General features: G+C 23.5%; 1 protein-coding gene across 1 annotated transcript in view; it reads left to right on the top strand.

Annotated features, from left to right (window-relative positions):
- The window catches only part of LOC129611617 (ras-like GTP-binding protein rhoA), a 38,495-nt gene that overhangs the window by 9,460 nt on the left and 2,689 nt on the right, over positions 1-26,346 (top strand). The window contains exon 2 of the mRNA XM_055524834.1: positions 15,750-16,236. Coding sequence (XP_055380809.1) covers positions 16,102-16,236 — 135 coding nt within the window. The 5' untranslated portion in view covers positions 15,750-16,101. The remainder of the gene's footprint in view (positions 1-15,749; positions 16,237-26,346) is intronic.

Raw genomic sequence — 26,346 nt, 5'->3', positions numbered from 1 at the left:
TAAGTAAAAACTTAATTAAAAAAACGTGCATTTCTTCATTTTATAATTCGAATGCAAAATATAAATAATAAATCTACAATCTACATATAAATTTGTACTGATCAAGTTTAACATTTTTAATTAAGTTTTTATATTAAACCAAAAAAAAAAATTTTAATTTATTGTATAAAAGATTATAATTAATTATGCAGCTGGAGACTCTAATAATGTAGACGAGATAAATTGGAAATAATTCCAATAATACATGGGACAGGAAATAATAAAACATTACACTCAAAAGTATACATTATAGTCTCTTTAGACACAGCAGTTGTATATGGGCACGTTTCGCATAGGCTATAAAGTTACCTATACTGCTCCGATCGATCCTGTACTTTGCGAATTATGTGTAATATTAATTTTTGGCCACTGTCCCTTGACAATATTCTGAAATTGTTGCTCTCACATGTTTTGTATCAATTTTGGCCATAATTGCCAAAAATGATACAAAAATTCATATACTTATACTAAAAATTAGACTGCAACAGATTTTTCTGAACTCAAAAAAATTATTTTGAAACCAAATATTTTACACGACTTTTGCAATTAGTTTTGCGTAAAATTTTGTAAAGTTTAGGAAAGCTTGATTTAAAAATAATAATAAACATTGTATTTAAAAAGTTTCTATACTAGCTCTCTCATAGTGTAACCGGAAAATGTGTGAAAACAAAATAATTTATAACAATGTACTTTTATTCCAGAACGGTACTGTTAATTTCAAATTTAATGAATTAAAGGTGCTGCTTTGAAATTGTGAAAAAATGTCATGCTCAATAAGCCTGACAAATTCTGATCAAAAACTATATTGTTCCGATATTTCATTAGGAGTTGTTCCTAATTTTGAAAAAGGCAGTTTGCAATAATGATTAAAGATCGAAATATTCTCGTTATTAATTCAGCGCAAAAATAAATTGTAGAAGTATTTCTTTCGCATATGCGTACGTATGGTAAATTATTACCATACAATAAATACGTTCAACAGAAAACAGATTATAAAAAAAAGCCAATTTTTAATCAATTATTAAAAATTCTATAAAATATTTTGTCTTTTATTCAATAACCGGTTGTGGTTAACTATCAATCGATTGTACACTTTGTATTATATTTAAACGAAAACATTTTGAAAATATCCGGATAAATTTAGTCATATTTCAATCAATTCTATAAAATTGATTTCACACTTAATTATTACTATGATTATCATTTTATATTCTTACGCAAATTTTGTTTTCAATTTATATACATATATACTATATGTGGGTACTTATGTAAATCACCAAAAAAAAAAGAGTAAAACATGAAATTCCATATTTTTTATTCATGAACAAAATTTTGTACTTTAAATACGCTAGAAATGAGATAATATTTCTATTCAAATGCGGATCATTAGATCATTACTTCGAAATTACGAAATTTCATTTAATTTGAAAACAAAAAAAAACTTGACTTTCATCTTACTTACATTAAATTATTTGAATTCGTGCAGAGCATTAATTATTCAAGTATCTAGTTACTTAATTTTTAAATTACAATTACAAGTTTAATATTAGAAATATTCATTTTCCCACAACAGCAATATGGGATTATAGATATATACACTTATCTTCTTCTCCAAGAAATATTTTAGAATTTTCATCAATTATTTACAATTTTGTCACTTAATTTATTTCAATGTGAAACTTATTTAATAAAAAAAATAAATTAAAATTTAATTAAGATTTTCGGCCAATTAAAAAATTTTTCTCTATAAATTAATAAAAAAAGTCTCTTAATTACTAAAAATATGTATATCGGCAATTTATATTTTCAATTCTAAAAAATTTTTCATAAAATGAAATTCTTTTCGAAATATGTATACTTAGATGATAAATTATGAAAGTGTTCTAATAATTAAATTTAAATTTTATAATCTTAAATATAATTTTTATCAAACATGACTTTAAGCTAAATAATTAGAATTAGAATTCGTTTATTAAAATTTAGCTATAAATAGCAATTACGAGATAAATTTAGTTGAACTGTGTTTAAGAGAAATGATCTCAAGGAATTATACGGGGATCACAAGATATATATATACATATATTCTCTCATATAATTTAACGATTAATAGATTTGGAAAAGCAAAAAATGGAATCGGAAACCGGGTGGAATTTGAAGATTATACGTACTAAAGAATTTGAGACTAAGCTGAATCAGTATTAATTGCAGTAGAAGCTACAAACGAACAGTTTATTTCTAAATTTACGTACATTACAGTCATTTTTTCGAACTTTCGACATTTATTTAAGAAAGAAGGCTCCGTTCAATAACAAACTTTTTGGAGGAACAGTTTTTGAACATAAATTTTTTCAAAACCATTTTTAATTACTTGTTATATCTACATTATTGATTAGTATGGTTAAATTATATTGCCGAATTCATTTCATACAGATTCAGTTCGATTGTTGTTTGCTGATAGTTTTAAAAAGGGATGGGTATGTAGTTCTATGGACTTTTTAAATGAATTTAATTTTCATGCTAATATTTGCTAATTTTTTAATATTACTTTGATGTTACTATTCAACATATGAGTACATATATGAACTTAGTAGACATATTCTATACCAGTCTTACATAAATAAAAATTGTTATTACTGTCTGCAATAAAATTGGAGTTAAGATATACTTGCATATTCAATAAATTCTATTAAACCAAAATGCTCATATCAAACATTTCTATATCTCATATTTTACTCAGATTTTAAATAAAATCATAAATAATCAAGAGTCTTTTCAAACCTTTTCATAATTTTTCTCAAAAAAAAAAATTATGTAAATAAAATGAACTTGGGAGTTCGATTTTAAAAATACTAAATTATAATAAATAGTTCATAATTATAATTTATTTATAGATAAAAATCAATAACTAAAACGAATCGATAAATTATTTTTAAATTTTAATATTGAAAGTTGGTGGTTTCATAATTAAACCATATAAGTAAAATATAAGAAATTGGGAAAAGAAATAAGTAAAAAAAATATTTTGGTTAAATAAATTAAAAATCTATTTTTCTTTTTTTAATATCTATACAAAAAAAAATATTTATTCAAAGTTATTTGAACAATGTGGGTAGAAAACTAAAATTCATTCTTTATTTCGAGGTGTTGTCAAACAAACAAAATATGCACCTATATGAAAGTTAATGTCTAAAACAGAAAAAACAGAAATTCTGAATTTTTAAGTAAACAGAATTTTGTATAGTCATTATAATTGACAATATTCTATTGATAAGAAATTATTTTTTTTAGATTACACCTAAATTAGTTATAACTCCAATCTATCATCAATTTTTTTTTTTTCATAACTATAGAAAATACGAGTATTTAGTTAAGATACAGAATTCAAAAAGACAATTAATTATACAATGAACAAATGAGTAAATACTTTGACACTTTATTCAAAAATAAATAATAAAATAATGAAATATTTACATTGTCTGTTTTGTTTTATCGATTAAGTGTGATATTATAAGTATGTACTTTCATTCATAGAATGTATACATACAATGTTTTCATACAAAAATTTTCATACATATAAAAAGAATGTCTGTATAATTACAAGTAAAAAATTAATAAATAAATTTTTAATTTTATTTTAAACTCGAAATTCGGACTCTGAAACAGTTCGATCTGTAAAAATTTTAACAATGTGCTAATTTTGCACAATTAGTTTTCTAAAATTAAATTTTTTATTTTCAATCCAATTTTCAAATCATTTACGAAATGGGACATCATCTAAATAAATCGCATTCTAATCCTAAGAATCTCGAAAAACTGGAAAATTGATGTTGTTATCATGCATTATTATTATTTTGAAACAACATTGATTTATATTTTATTAGTTTTTTATAAATTTTAGTTAGGATCTCGTAAATCAGCTTCTTATTATTGTATATGAAAGTTTCTAAAAATGAAAAATTAAAAAAATATTTTGTTGTCGGAAGCATATAAGGGGTCGCTTCCTAAACTTCCTAGCAAATAATTTAATGCATACTTCTTATATATTCATGTTATTTAAAAACGGGAAGAGATAGAGTTAACCATATCAAGTCTGTGATGTGCATTTTAATGTTTTCCAATAGTTATGTGACAGTTGGCGGAAATATTTGGAATTAAAGTTATTATTTGAATGGTGGCATTTGAAGTAAACGTACGAATTATGAACACTGTAGTTTGTATATGTTAATATGAATACGAAAATACGAGTATCATTTGTTAATAATGATATTTTCGTATTCATATTAACATATATATGTTTAATAATAATTTAACACAACCACTACCTAATTTTATATAAATAGCTCTAATTATGAAAATTAATTCAATAAAGAGCTCTACAGTATCCCATATACGATGAGCTCTTTATCTGATGGCAGTTTTTGCAAGAATCATATTATAGAATTGTATAGCAGCTATTCGAACCTTTACTTTAATCGAACCCAAACACATTCTTCTCGAATTTTGCCTAAAAGTTGTCATTGTCAAAATTATCATTAAAACTGTTATTCTGAAATTCGAAATTAAAATGTGTAATATTATGTATGTATATATATATTAAAATTGGGAAATTAATATGTGAGAACCTAATCAAACGAATGTATAATACGGTACACATCAATTTACACACTACTAAAACCCATGTTGATTTCACAAAAAAATATTAAAAGCAATTTTGTTGTTCTCTTTAATTTTAGACTAGTGAGTTTTTTAAAAAAAATTAAAATACCTTACTTTATAATCACAATTTTCGAATAATTTGGAATAAAATCACAAAAATTCAATTAATTAAAATAAAAAATTTTTATTATCTGCGCCCTAAAAAATAAAATACAAAAAAAGAATTTGGTTTTTTTTTTTTTTTTAATCATTAAAATTATTTTTACCTGCCATTCTTTATTAATTTATAAATCAGCAAAACGGTAATAACACGTTACTTTTTTTTTGTATCTCATATAATGTATAAGTAGTAATTTAAATATCTGTAAAAGGTCACGACTGACAACTATATACCAGCAATAAAATAACTTAGGTATTTAAAAAAAAAAAAGTATAACAACTGCTGGAAAGCGCATTTAATAATATCAACAAAATTAAGATAAATAACAGCTTTAAGGTGAAAATACCGGTTTAAACTATATGTTTGATTAAAAGTTTTTTTTATATTTGATTTTATTTTTTGTAAGTCTGAATGGTTCATAGCTTTTATTTGGTTATAAGTAATTTCTGATTTTGCTATACGAATTTTTTTTTTTTAAAATATTAAAAATTTTAAAATAATATTGAAAATTGATAAATAAATATATAAAATGAGTACTAAAAGTAGCCATAGTTAAAAATTATAAAAGATATTGGATAAAATGTTGAAACTTAAAACGACCCGCGGAATTAAAATGCTAAAAAACTAAACTTTAAAAAAAAATAAAGTCAGTTCAAAACCAAACAGGCTTGTAAAACAGGACATTTGTCCCAAACAAATTATTTTATCGGAATGTAAATGAATTATTAATATAACAGTCGAATTAGACAATTAACAGCCTCACTTACCGTTACCTATTTACATTTACCTGACCGATGACGCAGTAGTTATTGCACCGGTGCTTTAACCCAGGGGTCTCGGATTCAAATCCTGATCAAGTTACTATAAAAATTACATGTTTTTAACATTATATAACTTAATGTTGAATATTATAAAATAAAATATTAATATAGAAGCATAAATACCCATACATCCATATAATTTTCGATATTGAATGCCAACAAATATAAATATCAATACGAGTATAACCTTCAATATTTAATATAAACAAAAAAATACGGCCCTTAGATCACCAGATCTCTGGAAAGGCCCTAGTACTTGCACCTAAATATTATGCAGCTATTTTTTATTTGTTAAAAAATTATTTTTTCTGTGTTCCTTTAGTTGTCAGATAACTGCCATGAATAGAAAGTTATTGACATAAAAATTTTTTTTCTGCAGAAATACATGTTTCACAAAGATCCAGTATGAAAAATTGTAGTTTTCTGATTTATAAGATGCAAAATTTTTATAACCAGTCACACGTACGGAGAGACGGACTGCCAAAGTCCAAATAATAAACATATTTTTTTAAATTTTATTCGAAACATGTTAAATTTTTTTTTTAAGAATGTCAACAAAGTAACTGTCACAAATTGTTTTTATAATGGTATTACTCCTATGACCATATTAGCTTTTAATATGTAAGTATATAAAATGTAAAAATATAAAAATTAATTTTATTAATATTTGATGGTTACTAAATAAATTTTCTAAGTTTTCAATAGCTATACGCGCCATTACTAAGTAAGTTAATTGATTTTAACAGCTTAATAAAAAAAAATTTTCGTTTTTTTCTTCATGATTTATTTTGATAACGAAATTATTTTAAAAATAAAAATTTTTTATAGAAAAATTATCTGGGAAAATGCATTAAAATTTCATAAAATAATTTTATTTTGCATTTAAACCACAATTTGCTACTTATTTTGCATACAAAGGCTATAATGTATGTACACGAAGCTATTAAAAAAAATTCAAATGTAATTTATGATACCTACTGGAATTTCTTAATTTATTTTCAAATTCACCGCAATCTTTTGATTTTAATTGAAAATAAAGATAATTAATTAAAATGTAATAAAGTTCAATTTAAATTTCTTATAAAATTTACATAGCAAAATTATACATTGATTTTTTGCATAAGTATAGGAGTTATTTTACAGTGGCGGCAATAAAAGCCACGTAAGGTGTACCCGCATTTAATAGAAGTAAAATCTTCCATGACCTGATTGCCCTAATAAAATAATATTAAAAAACATGTTGCTCAATATAAATAGAAAATATATCTATTTCAAATAATTTATTTATATACGATTTTATATACGATAATCCTATTACCTTGTTTCACTTTGGTCTCAGTTCAACGACCAAATTAACATTGCCTCCATTAAAATAATGGTACAATTGCTTTTTAAAGTTATTTTATCCAGTTACTTGTAATTCTCGTCTTTTATTCTTGCAATTTAAATATACAATAACCCTTTACGTATATCGTAAAAAATTAAACAGTTTAAAAGAATTAATTTTGTTTAAAAATTTCTCTAATACTTTTTTCATAATATACTCATTAGCATGTATGGATTTGTGACATAATAATCCAATAAACTAACCATGCAAAATTCATTCTTAAAAAGTGCTAAAAACCAAATAACGTAATTCCGAAATATTTGTTTCATTATAAAAATTTCAAACAGCTCCACTTAATTGATATTTTAAACTTAATTTTCTGAGTTTTTCTAAAATCATAGAATATTGTTTTTTAAACCGGAAATATATTTTTATTAAAGTTTTGAAAATTATTGCAAAGTTTATTTATTACGATCATTATTAAATAAAAAAAAAAAAAAACATTTTTGTAAATTGAGATCACTGCCATCTATAATTTATTTACATAGCTACTTTAATTAATACCTATGTGTGTAAAAAACCGAAAATCAAAAAACCAAACCAAAAAAAATAATTTACCACAAAAAGCTGACGTAATTAATACTATATCTCTCATGATGTTCAATTCATGCACTATAATATGAGTATGTCATTTAAGTTCAATGAAAAAAAAACTTTCATTAATTCATTTAATTATTCATTTAAATTAGCATAATAAACTAAAATTAAAATTCTGGAAAAAAAAAATTTGTTTTGCTGTATAGCAACCCAATTAACACTTTAATTATATTAATTGTCTTTAATTGTATTATACCTAATTTAAGAAATATGTAATTATTCGACATTTACGAGTCAATTGAATTGTTAATTTAAAGCTTTAAACAAGCTTTTGTATTGGAAATTTTTTGCAATTCAATTGCTATTTTTATCATTTGATCTTTTAATTCATTTGGATTGTATTTTTATACTGAAAAATAAATGTTAAACATAAGAAATTAAACATAACTTTTATGGCACTATTTTGTTGTTCAAGTGATCTGGAATTTAAGTTATACCCACAAAGTATTTCTACTTAAAAAACTTTATAAAGTAGATCAATTACAAAATATTTATGTAATTTGCTAATGACAAAAATTACAAGTAAAAATTGAATATTAATTAAATATGCGATTTTTAACTCAATGAAAATTGCACAAAGTTTATAGAGAGATCGATGGCTTTTAATTCACAATACAACTTAATTATTTAATAAGACCAATCAAAATTAATCAAAAATGTTAATTAGTATCGGAAGTTAATTTTTATCTATTATAATAAAAATTTTAAAGGTTTAATTTTAAAATAAAATTATTTGCTCTTGTCATCTCTATAATAAAACAAAATTAAATGCGGGATAGATCAATTAAAATATTTTTAAATAATCGGAAATTTCAATAAAACAAAAAATAAATGTAAAAATTTTGAAAAACTTTGAATAATTTGAATTGCAATACCCTAAGGCGATATACAAACTAATATACAAATTAAAAAATTTAATAATCCCAAAAATCTGCCTTTATTATACCCGTACGAACATATGTTCAAAGGGTATACTAAATTTGCCTTATCGTTATAGACTCAAGTGTATGTTTTTGATTAGCGTCAAATTCTGAGTTGATTTAGCTTTGTCTGTCCGTCAGTCCGTCCGTCCCAACGATAATTCAAAAACTAATTGAGCTAAGTTCACCAATTTTTCACAAATGATTTATTGTAGTAAGTGCCAGAACCTTATTTAAATTGGACATGATCGGGGTACTGGTTCGGGTAGCTGTCATACAACTTTGAAATTTATTTGGCTATATCTCAGAAACTATAAAAGCTGTGGTATTGAAATTTCACACAAGCAAATATATTAGTAAGCCCGATGTGCTATATACAACTTAAATTAATAGTTTGGCACACACAGTATTTTGAAAAACACACGGTACTGAAATTTTGCATAAATTAATATAATAATACGGCAACTTAAAGTCATAGTCTGTCGCATAGTCAGTTATGGCATCGTTATTCGCACATAGGATAACAAATTCGTACGGGTATCACAGAGTTAACAATATCAACTCTATTTTTTCTCGTTTTTTAACTTGTTTTTGCAATATAAAAATATTCACATTAAAATTACAAAAGTCAAAAAAATTAAAAATTTATGCCATTTTTTGTAACATTCACTCATTTGGGAAAAGTACTCGTATGACAATGGAATATGAAAAGTCTTAACATTATTGTTCTCATCTCTATTTTCATGCACAAACGTTTTTAACGTTTTGGGTGGGAATATTAACAATTTTCCTATTTATTCCTATAAATGACTAAAACCTGGGATAAGCATGGTTATTATGGGTTTCGAGAATACTCGTTGGTTTCTGCTAGTTAGAAATCTACATATGTAGGTGACTGTCCAAAATTATGTTTATAAACAAAGTTGTAAAGCTTACCCAATATACATAAGGATGGCCATGCTATTGTATTTTAATTTTTCTCAAAATCTTTAGACCTAAACAAAACGATCCGTTATTATTGTATAATCGAATATATAGTTATTTGGAAATCCAAATTGATATTCCGAAGCGCTTTATTTTAAGAATTTATATTTATATATAAATTAAATTTAATTCCGTTAAAAGTTAATTTGTAAGGTGTTACCACATAAAATACCAATAAAATAAAAGTTTGGTATTTCAATAAACAAACAAAATTTGTAATAAAGGTTTTTTTTTTGTTTTTTTTTTTTATTTTAAACAAATAAAATTTTATGTTTGTATTTATTTCGTTTTAATTGTTGACAAGTTTTCGTGTTGGACATTTTTTGTCATTTTCTTAAAGAATGTTGGTTAATAATATTTTTTTGGAAATTTTTCGAGATTTCTTTACAGACACTTAATATAAATACTATACATAGTTACAAACATAACATAAATACATAAAACACATAATATTTAATAGAAAAACATGATTTTCGGGATGATAAAAATGCAATAGTGTTCAGTGAACTTCAAATATATTTTTATAGACTCTTATAGATAAAATTGCTGGACGCATCTTTAAAAAATAATAAGAAAATAGAGAGTAAAAAAAAAGGAAAAAACAGAAATAGAAAAGATAAAATCTGAAGAACTGAGCGTGAAAATAATAAATAAAGGTTAAAAAACTGTAAATACCAATCTTTTGACTTTTGTTTTTCTCTTTATTTCTTATCTCTCTCTTACAATAGCGATAATGTACATATTCATAACCAACATACTCGTAAAAAGATAGTTAGAAAATTCAAAAAAAAAAAAAAAATTTTTGTTGATTTTTTGAAAATTTACACGACAAGAAAATAAAAGACACTTTTTAAGATCCGAAAAATTTTATGTAAATTTTTTGAAGATTTTCCTATAACGTTTGTTTTTGTAATTTTTAAGTGGTTTGACAACAAGTTTCAAAATATTATCAACAAAATTAAGCGGCGGCGCTTTTATTTTTATTACAAAGAATTTCTTTTGTTAAACTTTGAAAATGCCATTGGCGTTTAACATCTGTTTTTTTTTCTCTCTTCATCTTCTTGAAATGTTGATTTTTACAGGTTTATGCATTTTATTTAATTATTATTGGTTTTTAAGAGATTAAAAAAAAAATTATTTAAATAAAAATTCGATTTATGATCACCATTTAAAATTAAATTCTCACATGTTTCCTAAATGTATAAAGGTTTTATTATTCATATAAAAGGTTAAAAATACTTTCGACACGATTGTAAGCTCTTAGAATTAAAATTTTATTTTATTTTTCATTTATTTACATAATAATTTAATAATTTTTTTAGAGTGAAGATATTAATTAGTTAGAGAAATAATTATAATAATTTCAATTTGAAAAAAGTTCCCACGAATTTAAAAGAATTTTCTTTAAGGGTTATTTATAGAATAGTGCTGCCAGTTTGAAGTATTTTTTTATTAAATTACCTAAACTATTGGCAAGAACATGCAACACTACTAATGAACTTAAGCATTTATTTCTGGAAGGCATAGTAATAATATATTTGGAGTGTCAAACTGACATAATAGTCCCGAACAATTTTCTTTAACAATCATTATTGTAATAAAATTTTTTTATCACAATTAGCAAGATTAAAACTAAAATTCTAGACATATTTAATAATGATTGTAAAATCGAATATTAATACAGACAGTTAAGCCTTACTTTTATTGTATTATTCCTGTAACAAAGAATATTAAATATAAAATTTGGTTTTTTATAAATTTTTCATTGTAAAAAATGCAACCATCACTATCGTTCCATTAAAATCCCTGACACTTCAATGTCAATGACAATAAAGAGTGAATAATACTTTCAATTTGCATTCCTGGCACGTGTTAACAACAGAATTTTCTGTGCTATACTCAAAATTTACAAATCAACATTCATGTGCAACACGTGAAAAAAAAAAACAATGTAACAATCGAAAGTTATTATAGTTTTCATTTTTAATAAAAAAGAAAGAAAAATATAGTAATTTAATTTTAATCTTTTTTGAGTGAAAGTTTAATAATTCTTTTGTTTTTCTCGTTTTTTTTTCTTTTGATTATTACAATTACTAAGTAGTTTTCTACGCGACGCGAAATCTGTATACTTTTTACTATTTGCGAAATTTTAACAATAGAAAAAATAATTCAATAATATTGACGTAATTGACATAAGAAAGAAAAGTAAATCGTAATTTGCAGACTCTCTATGATCACAAATTCTACAAGTTTTTACTTGAAAAACAAAATTTTAAACCGAGTAGTGGAAAATATGAAATTAATAAGCAGTCTGCTTTTTTTTTAATTTCATTTCACTTTTAATCCTAAATTGATAAAACTGTTAATAACGTTATTTGAATTATTAACAAAAATTGAGTTTTGTGTTTCATAAGCACGAAATCGTTAATTTGTACGCAAAGCTTATACACAGTTCATTAGAAAGTGAGAAGATTTTTTAAATAACAGAACTCAATATTCTTTGGATGTAATCATTCATTACCTTTCATGCAATTGCACGCCAATCTCCACATGTATACAAAGACGACAAGGTGAAACATAAGTCCCGTACAAATTAAGATGTTGGTTGGGCGGCGACTGAAACGCTATTAGAAAACAATTGTCGACTTTTATAAAATTTTGGTTTCCAACTGATTTACAACATTGTGCACGCTGTTGAGGAGGTCTGATTTAATATTTGTTTATTTTCTTTCCAATGACAATTTCTCATTTATTAATCCAAATTTTAAATAAAATCTTTATTTGATATTAATTTGTTATAAAATTTATAAACCAAAACTTTTTTAATGAATTTTAAATACATATGTAAAGAGAAATCTTGTTAAGCTAGAACCGTGCTATATAATGTATTATATTTTATACATAAGTATACTATATAATCTTTAAATTACATTGTAAGCCCATTAAAGCATAAATTATAGCTTTATCACAATGAAGTGGCAATATAATATTATAATAATTAAAATTCAGATCATATCAAGCGGAAATATGTTAAAAAAATAAGTAAAATCTTAAAAAAAAAGAAATGTCTTAGATATAAAAAATTTCCATGAATATAACGTGTTTTATGCTTGTAGCCTGTAGGCTTTGGTAACGAATTGAATCGCCAGTACTTTATTTACATCCGAATAATAAATATATATTATAATTGCAGTTATATGTATATATTACATAAATAATATATTTTAAAGTTATAAAGAAGATAATAAAAAGTTCAGATTACAAAATTTGTTATGAATTATTTTGTTATTGAAGGCGAAACTCATGAAAAACAATTCTAAAACAGTCTAAAGCAAATTCCGGTTCATGTAAAGTATTTTCTTTTATTTAGGTAGAGCGTAGAAAACTATAACACTAGACTCACTTTAAGTCATTTGCATAAGATCTATATATATACTGTAGCAAGCTGTCAAAGTTAAAGATATGAACTCTAAACAATCGACTTGACAATTCTAAGAGCGACTTGAAAACACTGGTTTAAACTAATAAATCAGGAATACTTACATTTATATAAATCTATCACCTATTAGAAACGAATATTATTCGAAGCTTACTTTTGGTTTTCTTGCCATGTAAGTAATATGTTTTAGCAAATATGAAACGTCAAATTCTATATAATTTTGTATTAAGGCTATAAACACAATCAGAATGCAAAAATGACCTTCAAAATTTGGCAGCTCCAAAAAAAAATTACGCTTGAATAGAATTAAGTGAGGATTCACGAAATACACAAGTTGAAAGCAATACTTCAAAATTGCTTTAATTTCTAATTTTAAATCTATTGACTTAGTTCAAAACATGCAACTTAACAGCAGATTTAAGTCGTTGTTTTACTATACAAAACTTTGACTTTCTAATCACTGTCAAATGTTAAAATACTATGCTTTGCATTTTGATCATTTATTGTGTTTCACTCCACGCAATTATATAGAAAAAATTTTGCAAATGCATCATAGTATCCTAGATTATGTTTGTAACTTAAATCTAAATTAATTAAATCAGGAAATCTTCAAAAAGTATACATATATAAGTATAAACAAATGGTTGCTTTATTGCATTTGAAAATAATTTAACCTGCAAGATAAATTTTGCAATAATTAAACTACGCATTCTAATACTATAATTATACTATTCCTCTATAAATTTTGCTCTATACACAAACTGCAAAAATATATATATACATAACTATTGTATAAGAACTGTACATGTGTGTGTATATGCATAAATAATTGAAAATAATAATTATCATTATAAAAAATATACAAAATTGAATCTTAATAAATAATTATTGAAGCAAAAACCAATTAAAATCATACACACACGCACAAACATGATTATTTGTACAAATATACTTATTCCATTTTATTGAAACCCAATTTTTTTTTTATACTTAATTACAAATTACAACTCTAGTGCAAATTTCAATATTTTTATCGATACAAAAAAAAAAAAATATATAAAAAAAAATAATTTTATTTTTAATTAATCTGCATAACTTCCCACGGATTTTCTTCAAGATTTTATTTGACTTTGAAAAAAATTAAAAGGAAAGAAAAATTAAAATAAAAAAAAAAATAAAAATGGCAACAACAAAAAAAAAACATTGAACAATTCGTTCAATGCTAAAGCATATAAAAATTATGCTCTAAAACATAAAAAATAATAACAGACAAAAAAAAATTGAAGATAATAAAAAAAGTTTTGTTTGATAATAAAAGAAAGTGTAAGTAATTATTAACAAAAAAAAAACCAAGAAAAAAATTTAATTTTTCTCTTTTACAACTACACCACGGCCTTTAATACCAAATCGACTATTATTTTCATTTTCTTAATTCATTTGATCATAGTAACAATCGTAGTAAAAAACTCTTTTTGAAAATTTTCGTGTCCGACCGCCGATATCTTGTACACATAATAATAGTCTTAGCTACTGTCTTGTGAATTGACATACATAACTAAACACATACATAATATACGAGTACAATTTACAAATATATAAATTGATTTATCTATGAAATTAGTAATTTTTCGCATTAACAGTTTTTTGCATGACAAAAATCAATAAAACTAATGAATAAAAGGTAGCTTGGAAAATTAAAAAGAAACAAAAATTATAAAATTGAAAAAAAAAAAAAATAATAGATTTCTTTTTCTTTCATAGACACATGCATACATACATATATAAACTCTGAAATCTTTTAAATGTCATAAAATATCAAATCTGTATGTAAAAGTGAAAGTATTTTTTAAGTTTTGGTTATAATTTATTGCAGACATTTCGTACTTAAAATCAATTATAACATTAAAATATCAAATAATATGAAACTTCAATGAAAATATTCACCTCGTCTCCATTTCGTTCAGGTCAAAAAAAATCTTAAAATTTCAACCGTATTTATAGTCAACTTATTGTCGTCAAACTACAAATTGGTTCTTAATTTATTATACAATTCTTTCAAATTAATTGTAATCTGAAATAAGTTTTTTTCTTGTAATTTTTATGTAATTTTTATAATATACACATGGCAGATCAAAAAATCTTCGAGTTTTTAACAATTTATATGAAATAATGAAAATTTTCTTTGTATAACTCGTTTGTTTTTTCTAACTGCTGCTACCTTAAATATTAATTTTTGAAAATATTCCTCTTAAAACTTTTTATGAGTATTATTAAACTCTAACAAAATAAGATCGATCGATTTTAAATTGAAAAATTAATTATTTTTCTCCTATAAGTATGCAAAAATGTAGGGTTATTTTATAAGCTATTGATTTGATTTTCTTTTTGCTCATTATTGTTGTGCCTTGTTCTTTAAATCTTAAAAAATGGATTTTTGTCTATATAACATTATTTAGTTAACCTATTTACACTTATGCATAATATATATACTCGTATTGTATGTAAATATGAACGCAAAAAATTTGACTGATTTTAATATTCAAATTAAAGAAAAAGAAACAGTTCAGACTATTGAAACTGTACGACACAAATTCTTTTTCATATTGTACTCATTAAAATTGAATAATTCAGTAATTTTAACATTTTAAACTATTACATAAATTATATATACTTTATATAAACTTATTATATATTCTACATTATATACTTATATATACGCATATGTTCTTTTTTTTTTATTTCACAGGTGATGATGATTTTTTAGTTCATAATAATTTACAAAGGAAACTAATACATTCTAAATAAAGAAATCCAAAACAAAAAAAAAAACAAAATATAAAGGGAAAAAATAGATGAATAATTAAAGAAAAAATTTGTTTTTAATTCAAATAGCAATCGTCATGCATTTTAATCACAAAAATATTTCACCTTATACAGTTTCATTTAATCTTTGGAATTAATAAAATTTGTTAAGCCTTTTTCTAAGGAAATCATTTCCATATATATACAACTACCTATATTATAACGAGTGCTTATTAAAAACAAAACAAAGGAATAAAAGCAAGAAAAAGACACAACAAAAAAATATTTAGAACAAGATGTCTAAAAGAGAAATGACAGATTCATTAGAACGTCCTGGATTATTTAAAGAATTAAAAGTAGTTTTAGTTGGGCCAGCAAAATGTGGAAAAACAGCTTTAATACACCGTTTCGTAAATGAAACATTCAGTGATGTAAGTATTTATGTCTATATATATTTGTTATATATATATATATATATATATATACTATTTTAATATTTAAAATTGCTTTTTATTAGTCTATAAATTCATATAAATTCCAATCGAGTCATATTATTTCTTTGTCTTCAATTCAGCTGACATTGAAGGTGTTATTAGCATCTTCATATTAACAACTTCACTAGGGTAAATAGAAAAATCTGTTAATGGTTTAGTTAAATAAAGGCAAAAACAAAAAAAAAAGAACGAAAACAAATCATAAATTGTTCTGTTTTTTTTTTATTTACCTATACAAATATGAAAAATTGTGCATGTGTTTGTACCTTACGGCTCTTTATACGAAGAATTTTGCAATGAGTATTACGGAACTTATATTTATTTTATTATATATAAATGCATAAATATTTATTTGCAAAAAAAATTAAAAAAATATATAATAGCTCAATGAAAACTAAAGTTTCGGAATTAAATTCGGAATTAACGATCAAAAGCTGAAATTTTAAGATTTTTCCATTTTTGTAATTAGAATCTAGTTCGAAATTTGAAAAATTGTAAAATTACTTAGATACATACAAATTTAGAGCCAATGGTCTAAGTTTTTTCTATTACTAATTGAGATCTGGGTCCGAAAATTGAAAAATTGTCTTATATTCACAAATTCGAAGTTGGGAATGAATGTATACTTTATATATGACAAAAAATTTAACTCATTATTGAATTTGTAAAATTCAATACTTGTAAAAACTTTTTGGCGATGATGACGATTTATTCTTTATAGTATTTTTATAGCAAATTCTTAAAATACTTTGCTTACAAGAAATTTATTAATCTTTAGATTTAGTGTTGCTTAAATTTAAGTACATTGTGTTTTTTATTAAATTTATTATACAATGTTATTATATACTAAAAATAAATTAAATAAATTGATCTTCATAGTTACAATCCGAATTTGTAAATATGAAATTCGCACAAAATCTGACAAGAGCGACAGTATTTCCTATTTTTTTCTCTAATTCCATAAACATTTAATTGAAGTGTTTTAAATTGGAAGGGCTGCCGCTTACAATTCTCTATTTTTGCTTATCGTATATAAGTATATATACAAAATCTTATGTCATATCAGCCAACATTTATATTTTAAACCTTTTTTCAATTCTTCATAAAATTTTTGAATTCCATAGTGTAATACAAGTACTTAAAATAAACAAAAGAATATTATTCAGACTTTATTTAAAATAATTAAACTAATCAAATCGTATATCATATAATATGCACATTTTGTATGTATATTTCATATATATATATTATATAATTATAAACACATTTATTAATGAATGCGTATATGAGAGCCATGATAACAAGCATAAAAATATAAAGTAATTGAAAATGAAATAATTAAAATAATATTAAATAATTTAAAATAATTATTGTTTTAAATTGAATTTTAAATACAGTATACATACATAACACAATTACTTTGATTTTTAATAATTGTTAAAAACGTTCTTACTTCAACTGCAATCTACGCCATTAAATAGAGGGTGGAAAATCAATTTGACAGAATCAAATCAAAATTTCAAATTATTTTATTATTATATAAACAAAGAGTTCTTAATGTACAAAGAAATAAGCCTGAACACGAATATATAAAAAAAATAAGTTTATATAGGCTTTGTTTAATATCTGAAAACAAAAACATCATAAAGAACGTTATTATAAGTAAGCGAAAACAACAAAAAAAAAACTTCATTTTCTTTATTCCCTCAACTCTTATTCCGTTTCTTTTGTTTATCTCTATATTATAGAGAGAGGAACTTTATGAATACTACCATATACTACACTTATATTTACAAAAGAAATTTTTCGTAATTATTAAAAAAAAAAAAGTGGAAAAAATTTTCCTCAACCTTTTTTTTTTTAATTAAAAATTAAAAGGTGAAGAAGCGTTCCTTTTTTTTTTTGTAATGTCTACTCTGCGCGAGTATCGAAAAAAAAGTTTATGTAAAATAGTAGACAAAATTTGTGAAAAGGGTTATGACAAGAGTTACAAAAATAATATTACTTTTATGCAAAACAACAACAATTATTGCCAAATTATGCAAAAATCATTTAAAAGTAGAAAAAAAAAACTCGCCGAAAATTTCTATTGTTTTCGCTCGGCAGGTTACAATATTGTGTTATTTCGTATTAAATTATATTTCATTAACATATAAATGTAAAATTTTTCTCAAAATAAATTTTAAATTAAATTGATCCCATCATATTGTAACATTTTAGAATTTATTAAATTTATTAAGAAAATAATATTAACAAAAGTTTTCGCTGTATATTTTGCTGTATTAACAAAATATACAATATAATTTTGCAAAAAAATATTGAATTTCATTTCTGCAAATTAGAAGTTATTTTAAAAAAAATGACTTCTGCAAATTATAGTCATATTTAAAAAAATGTGATGTGAACGGCACACAACCAACTGCAAAGTATATTTGGCAAAAATGTTGTACAACGTAAAATGTAATTTTGGATATTTCTAGACTTGAATTCCCTAAAAAATTCGTCAATTACTTTCAGTACTAAACAAAATTCAAATATTAAATTTAAAAGAAATCCCGTCAATGAACTTCTTAGATATGCTAAAATATATAATATAATGAAAAATACATTTCCTCCGAAAACTCGACATGTGAAATTTGATGACATCATCCTTATAATTGTGAGCAATATGCGGACGGTAAAAAAAAAACTAAACTTTAAACTTTCATCTAACAAATGTTTCGGAAATTTTTAATAAAAAAATTTACATACATTCGTACATTAGCACTCATATATTTTTAATAATTTCGAGTGTTTTCCAATTCATCTACTTTAATGCTTAATGAATTTAAACTGTGTAAAAAAGTACAATTACAAAGGTTAAACTGCTTTAAGCAATTATCATAAATGTATGGGACTGACGTGAATTGTGTTTATAAAATTTATGTTTTCTCTATTTTTTAGTGTAGGTTTTTCTCTTTTAAATTAAAATTACATAGTAAATCAGATTTATTGTCTAAATATATTGATAAATATCAGATACGATGTCTATTACATGAATTTAATCCTAAAAAATCAATCATACACAAGTTGAAAATTCAAAAGACATACATACATACAAATATATTTTTTGAGATATATACATACATACTAATGGGTGATTTTTCATCAGCTAGGTTTATTTTTTTTTTCTAATACTTTAAACGGTTGAATTTCTTAGTGCTGCCAATTAAAAACAAAAGGAGTCATTTTTAACACCATTTTATTATAAAATGAATTTACTTAGCTTAAGATAATGACCAATAGTTTAGAACCAATCATACGGCAAACATTTTAAAGAAACTATTATTTAAAAAGTAAATCAATTCACATAAGAAATTAACATGCAAATGTTCAACTTTTACCGACCGCATTGCATACAATAAGAGAGGTTATGTAATGGCAACAAATTTTACATATCGAGTTTTACATATCGAGTTGGAACGCAATTCTTCATAGTAGGGAAGCGTGAATAAACTATTTTAAAAGATGTGTCAGTTTTGTCGGTCAGTCTGTCTGCCTGTGTATGCACACGTGTATCTCAAGTTCGGCTGAATCAATTTTCATGAATTCGAATCTCTACTAATAGCCAAATTTACATTTTTTTAGGTATGTTAACTAAAAGCTTACTAACCCCCTAAAATTGGAAAGAAATGTTTTAAAGGCATTTGTATAATCTTCTGTAACACTTTCACTTAACTAGACATTGCGGTCGGTTATGTACTGGTCACATCATTTTTTTTGTAATTTTCTTATTTAAATTTAAAAACCAAATACTTAAAAACTCACCCATTAACATTAATATATTTTTTTTGAGTCGATTACGTTAAATAACAATAATGCGAATTTTGAAAATATTTTTGACACTATTGAAATTATTTTTGAGTTATTTATGAAAAAAAAAAATATTAAAAAAAAAAATAATAATTTGAATTTTATAAATTCACCTATTCAATTCAGAAATTTAAAAAAAAAAAAAAATTAACTTCCCTATGAGTCACAACAATTTATTCAACGTACCTATACCACCGAATCAAAACCAGTTATACAAAAAAAAATCAACAGTAATGAATGTCAGGCGTGTGATATGGGAAATTTAACTGTGTCGTGTGTTATTTTTAGCATTATGTAAAAAAAATATGAATATATGTAATGTGTTTATGTGCATGTACATATAAGAACAATATCTTGTTTTATTAATCAATTAATTTATTTTAAAATTTATCGTTGTTATTCCAATAACAACAACAATATAAAGTGGTTTTTAATAAAATAATTCCATAATTTTCAAAATGTTTGTTATTCATACAACAAATATTTGAATAAATAAAAAAACAATTATAAAAAAAATTTTTAAAATATTGTCGTTTAGCCAAGATTTTTTTCCTTAACGATCGAAATTAAACTGCGATAATTCTTAAAGATATATAAGGCTATTATAAAAATAACCACCTCAGTCTCAAGTTTAAAATAGAACAAGAGAAATTTTCCGTAACGAAATAGAGGAACACATGTAAAAGGGACAACCTAGAAGCAAGCGAAATTACCGTGGCAAATTTAACCGCCTAAAGTCGGTTCTCGGTTGTTTCGTCCTCTCCCAAAGAATCATTCGGCGCTTTTACCATCCTTTTCGAAATTAACAAATAGAGTCCAGCTCGAACGGCCAAACACTACAAAGCTTTCGTTCTTTCAAATCCCTCCCGAAATTTTCGAAGCTCTTCTCATATATTCTCATAAAATACACACATTCGCTAGCAAATTCTCTTTAAAATAAAGAAAATAAAACAAAAAAAGACTCAATCAAGCATATGAATGAGTTTGCAATAGGACATTATTTCATTCCAATTTTCTTCCTTTCTTAATCGATTCAAAGTGATACAAAAATGTACAACAAAATAAAAAAAGATCTAATTCACACAATAGTTTAGGAAATTTACAAGATTCTAAAAAATTATGTGTACCTATGTTTTTTAAAAGAAAATCCTATACTTTTGATTTGTTTACAAAAAAACAAACCTCCCACATTGTAAAACAAATAATTTGTCTCCAATGTATTAAAAAAAAATCAAAATATTAAAATTAAAAAAAAAAAAAATTTATTAGAAAATATCAAAATAAAGCCATAACAAGTACCTACATACCTACATACATATATTAATATTAATGAGCATGGTGTCAACATAAAGAATGAAAACGGAATCTAATGATTCATAAAATTAGAATGCCTCCCCGATGTATTGTTGTTGTTATTTACAGCGATAGTATTAATAAGAATCAAACAAACATCATTTTTAAAAAAAAATCTTGTTATTTTAAATTAATAATATTAATATTTCTGTTTACACTATGTTTAAGATATTGTAAGTGAGTAAATAATTGAATTTTATTGAAATCACTGAGTATACATTAAAAAATTCGAAAAAATTACACGGAAGAGTTCGTTGAAAAAAGATAATATATGGTGTTTAATGGGAAAGTAAGCAGCTACTCAGTTCAATCACAGACATCTTTATATTACATTACCAGGGTACATTATAGGAGTTTATGGTTCAATACATATACTTACTATTGTAAAAATTTAGTAATAAATGTAAGTATTTCGAACAAAAAAACGTGGTCGTACACTACAAATATATAAAAGAATTATGAATGCCTTAATAATATTGACTATATTATTTATATAGGCATATATAAAATGAATTACTGGATTCCGGTATGTGATGGCTCGCTTGAAAGTTTTAACCAACTCATCTTAAACGAATACCTTTATGAAATTTAAAAAATATTTCTTTAATCAGTCATTTCTAAAGACCCTTATAATATTCTGAAATGTAATAAAGTAAAATAATTTATAAATTATATACAATGAAGTTCAAGAACCTGTGATGTCCGGGAATTATAATTTTATTTGATAAATTTTAATTTCATTATGCAATTTTGTATTTTGTATTTACTTAATAAGAATATTATAATGTTATATTTGCATACTCAAACACTTTTTCTTAATATAAAATTTTGCTTAATAACTAATTTTTAATTTAAAAAACAAATAACATTTTTGTATCAACAAAAAAAAACAAACTCGGATTTTCAGTTGAAAAAATATATTTTGTAGTTAAGTAATATAAAAACACACTACGACTCATTGTACGAACTTCATTTGAACAACAATAAAATCTTATTAAAATATTTTCTTTAGACGAATACTAAAATAAGATAATATTTAATAGATGAATGAATAATGTTATTTACTTTACCGTTTATAAACACTTATGTCAAACAATTTATGTCAAAATAAATTCCTTTTAAATTTTATTAAATTAAATTAACGATGAAATATTTTGACGACTTATTACGAAATTAATTTACCGAATTTTTACATATTATATTATATAAAATTTATTTAGTACACATTTCATTTCAGAAGTTAGTAAAAATAAATCAATTAAACTAAAATTATATTCTGTATTTCCGCCTGGATATTACTGTATGGTTATGCGGGCTAGGGACATGTTGTATAATGGAAATATATTGTATATTCTTCATATCTGCATCGTACTATTGAAAAGATAGATGAGTTTAGTTTGAAAAGTATTATAGAAGAGTAACCTGGTTGCTGAACATTACAGAGTTGGATTGTTTGTATATATATGTATTTCATATAACTACAGTCATCCTTCGATATACGTCGACCTTATATACTTCGTTTCGATATACGTCGGCAAGATTTTTATTCTTCCTTAATAGACGTTGTTTCAGATTTAATTTACGTCGTTGAGAATTTTTTATAAATTTTGGTACTAAAATTTATTTGATACATAAAAATAATTATTATAATTACAATTATACGTTAACAATGTAATTATGAATAAATATATTAAAAGTATAATGAATTTTTAAATAAATATGCAAACATACAACTAGCTATGTATTTTTCTAGTGAAAAATATATACTTTTTCTATATGAGTCTTCGATATACGTTGTTTCGATATACGTCGTTGTGTGGCTGGATCAAATAATGACGTATATCAAGGGGTTACTGTATATAATTAACATTGTTGAATTGTGAAAGAAACGATTCGTGCACACCTAGAAAATATGTGATAGATACTATACTGACTTACAAATTATATTGAAATCTTCAGCAGGGTTCCGGTTTCATAAAATTTGAACATCTTGCCGAAATTTTATGGCTGCAGTGTACTTAATCGATATTTACATAGATTGTTTTTAAAAATTAAAATGATTTTTAACAAAAAAGTTTAAAATTTTCAAATAATTTTATTTAAAACCAAAAAAAAAAACATTGACCCAAGCAAAAAAATTTTCATTTCAATTAAACACAACTACTTTACTTAAATCATGAAAGTACAAATATGTTCATAAATTATGTGATCTCAAATAGCACAATTTAATTTTTATATCTTCGGCCCATAATAATGCATAATTAACCAAATCTACATAACTATGTTACGAATGTAGAATTGGATTATTTTTTTTTTTGCATATTTTCTCTTAAATAGTTTGAAAATAGTGTCAAAAATTTATTTTATAACCAATTTAAAGTTTTACCATATACAGTTACGTTAAAAATTTCAAATTACCCAACTTTTATATACGAAATATTCGAATATGTGTAAATTAAGTGCCAAAATAATAAAACAAATTTAGAATTTAATTATATTGTAGCTAGACGAATACACACCGTGCAATCTTTATATATGATTAAAAATAAATACCACAAGTTATTGATTAACATTTTTATTGTTAAGGCACATTTATTTGTGTAATTTTATACCAGTTAAATAATTCGCATATTATATCAACAGAGTGGTGCACATTCAGGAGCACATATTTTTATATGTTAGATCTTTTAATAATTTGATCTCCGTGTTTGTTTTTTTTCAATTATTTATTTAGTTCTTATAAATATTTTATAAAATCACAAAATCTTTTTCATTGTTTTTATTTAAATTATCCAGATTATAATTATTGTTGTATTCTAAATTTAATAATTAAAATATTAAAGAATTAAAAAAAAAATTTAACTTATAGAATTTGTAAATTTGCAGAGTTTAAAATATGTAGATTTCAAAAATTTGTTTATTTTATAAGAATTTTATAAAATTAATTGTTCCTTAAAGGACAATGTAATTTTTCTTTTAAATTCATTTAATCCTGTTATCTGCTTCAAAGTTATTGGATGATCTTTAGATATACATGTTAAGCAGGTTTTTGAGCAGGTTAATTTTACTTAATAATTTTTTTTCATCTCCAAAATTTTTGGTATATTTTTTACATCAAAATGAATATGAGAATCCGAAAAGTCTTGAATGAATATACCAAATTAATTCATAATTCTTAATAAAAAATAACAATACTTTTCAAAAAGATCAAAATTTTGAAGTCGAATAATTTAAAAAAAAAAGGAAGATTTAAAAAATGTCCCATATTAGTTTATATATATATCTTATTCTACCATCTTTCTTCCGAAATAACATCGACACTCATACACTCTGTATGAGATATAATTACATTTGCATTATTATATATACAGACACAAAGACCAAAAATAGAGATTACGAGTTATTCACGCTTTCCACCATTTTTTATTATATTGTGATAATTTTGATGAAATCGTTATTTTTTTTTTTTTCTATAAATTTTAAAGTACACTATTTATTTAAATATAAAATAAATAATGTTTAAATGTACATACATAAATTATTATAATTTAATATATTGTACACATAGTCTATATGTTAAAATAATCCTATACACACAAATGTAGGCAAGTACAATTGGTATGTGCGAATAATACCTTTTTTCTGCAAAGAATGTGAGCATAATATGCACATTACTAGTTTATATATAAGTATTTTGAATTTTCAATTTACAATTTGTAAATCATTGAAATGGTTGCAATCCATAAATTAATGGTTGTATTGCAAAACAAGAAATTAAGAAGAAATATTTGCATTTTAAATTATTATCAAACATTTTAATCAAAGGCAGGCACAAATTTTTATTTTTACACTTTTGGAATATAAAATATTTTCTACATTTTTGTAATAAAATTATAAAGTCTTCGTTAAATTGTGAAGAGGTACTTGTTATGTTTATGCACAATTTTTAACACCAAATTCCCAAGAATTTTCTATTCGGATTATCATTAATATTACATACATAATACGAGTATATAGTTGAAATTCAAAATTTAATGTTGGGAAAACAGAATTTTTTGCTATAAAAAATTTTTTATAATTTTCTCACTTGTTTTTTGTAATAATATTGAATTGAGTTATGAGTTTCATATTCAAACTTTATTAATAGAAGAACCACTCGATTATTTTTTATATTTTTAAAATGAGACCTCCATTTAATGCATATTTTAATTTAGAAATTTTTGTATATATGTATGTACATTTATGTTGACACAAAATATTGTAATGTTCTTTAAGATTTGCCTTTATAATTTTATATAATGCTAGTTTAATTGTTAATCACTTGTTGATCACTTATGTATGTATATGCAAGTATATTTCATGCAACAGAATTAAAATTTCTTAACTTTTTAATTTCTTTTATATATTCCACAATAATAATAATATAAAAATAAATTAGATATGAAAAGAATGATCTTTGTAATAGAGAAAAAATAAATTAAAAATTTTACTGAAAGCAGATAAAAAGTTTTCAAATTTCTATTTATTTATTTATATTTGTCAAAATATTATTTGCTGTGATAACAACAGAATTTTTATAATAAAATTACAACAGAGTCGGATTTCTTTTTCTTTTTTTTTTTTTGATGTAATGTCACAATAAATATTTTCTAGAATTAGATAAGAGCTGTTATAAGTTTGAAACTGAAAATAAAAATAAAATCGAATTGATACTCAATGTATATTAGTTAGGAATCAATGTCGAAGTAGAAATCGAAGTTGGAATAAAAAATAAAATTTAGGGCCGAATTGGCAAATCCGTTTATAACAACAAAAACATATTCCGTTAATAAAATTTTAATG

This window comes from Condylostylus longicornis, unplaced genomic scaffold (genome assembly GCF_029603195.1).
Source record: "Condylostylus longicornis isolate FDR11 unplaced genomic scaffold, ASM2960319v2 ptg000054l, whole genome shotgun sequence".
Lineage (NCBI taxonomy): Eukaryota > Metazoa > Arthropoda > Insecta > Diptera > Dolichopodidae > Condylostylus > Condylostylus longicornis.
The sequence above is the reverse complement of the archived record's forward strand: the minus strand, read 5'-3'. Positions and strand labels throughout refer to the sequence as shown.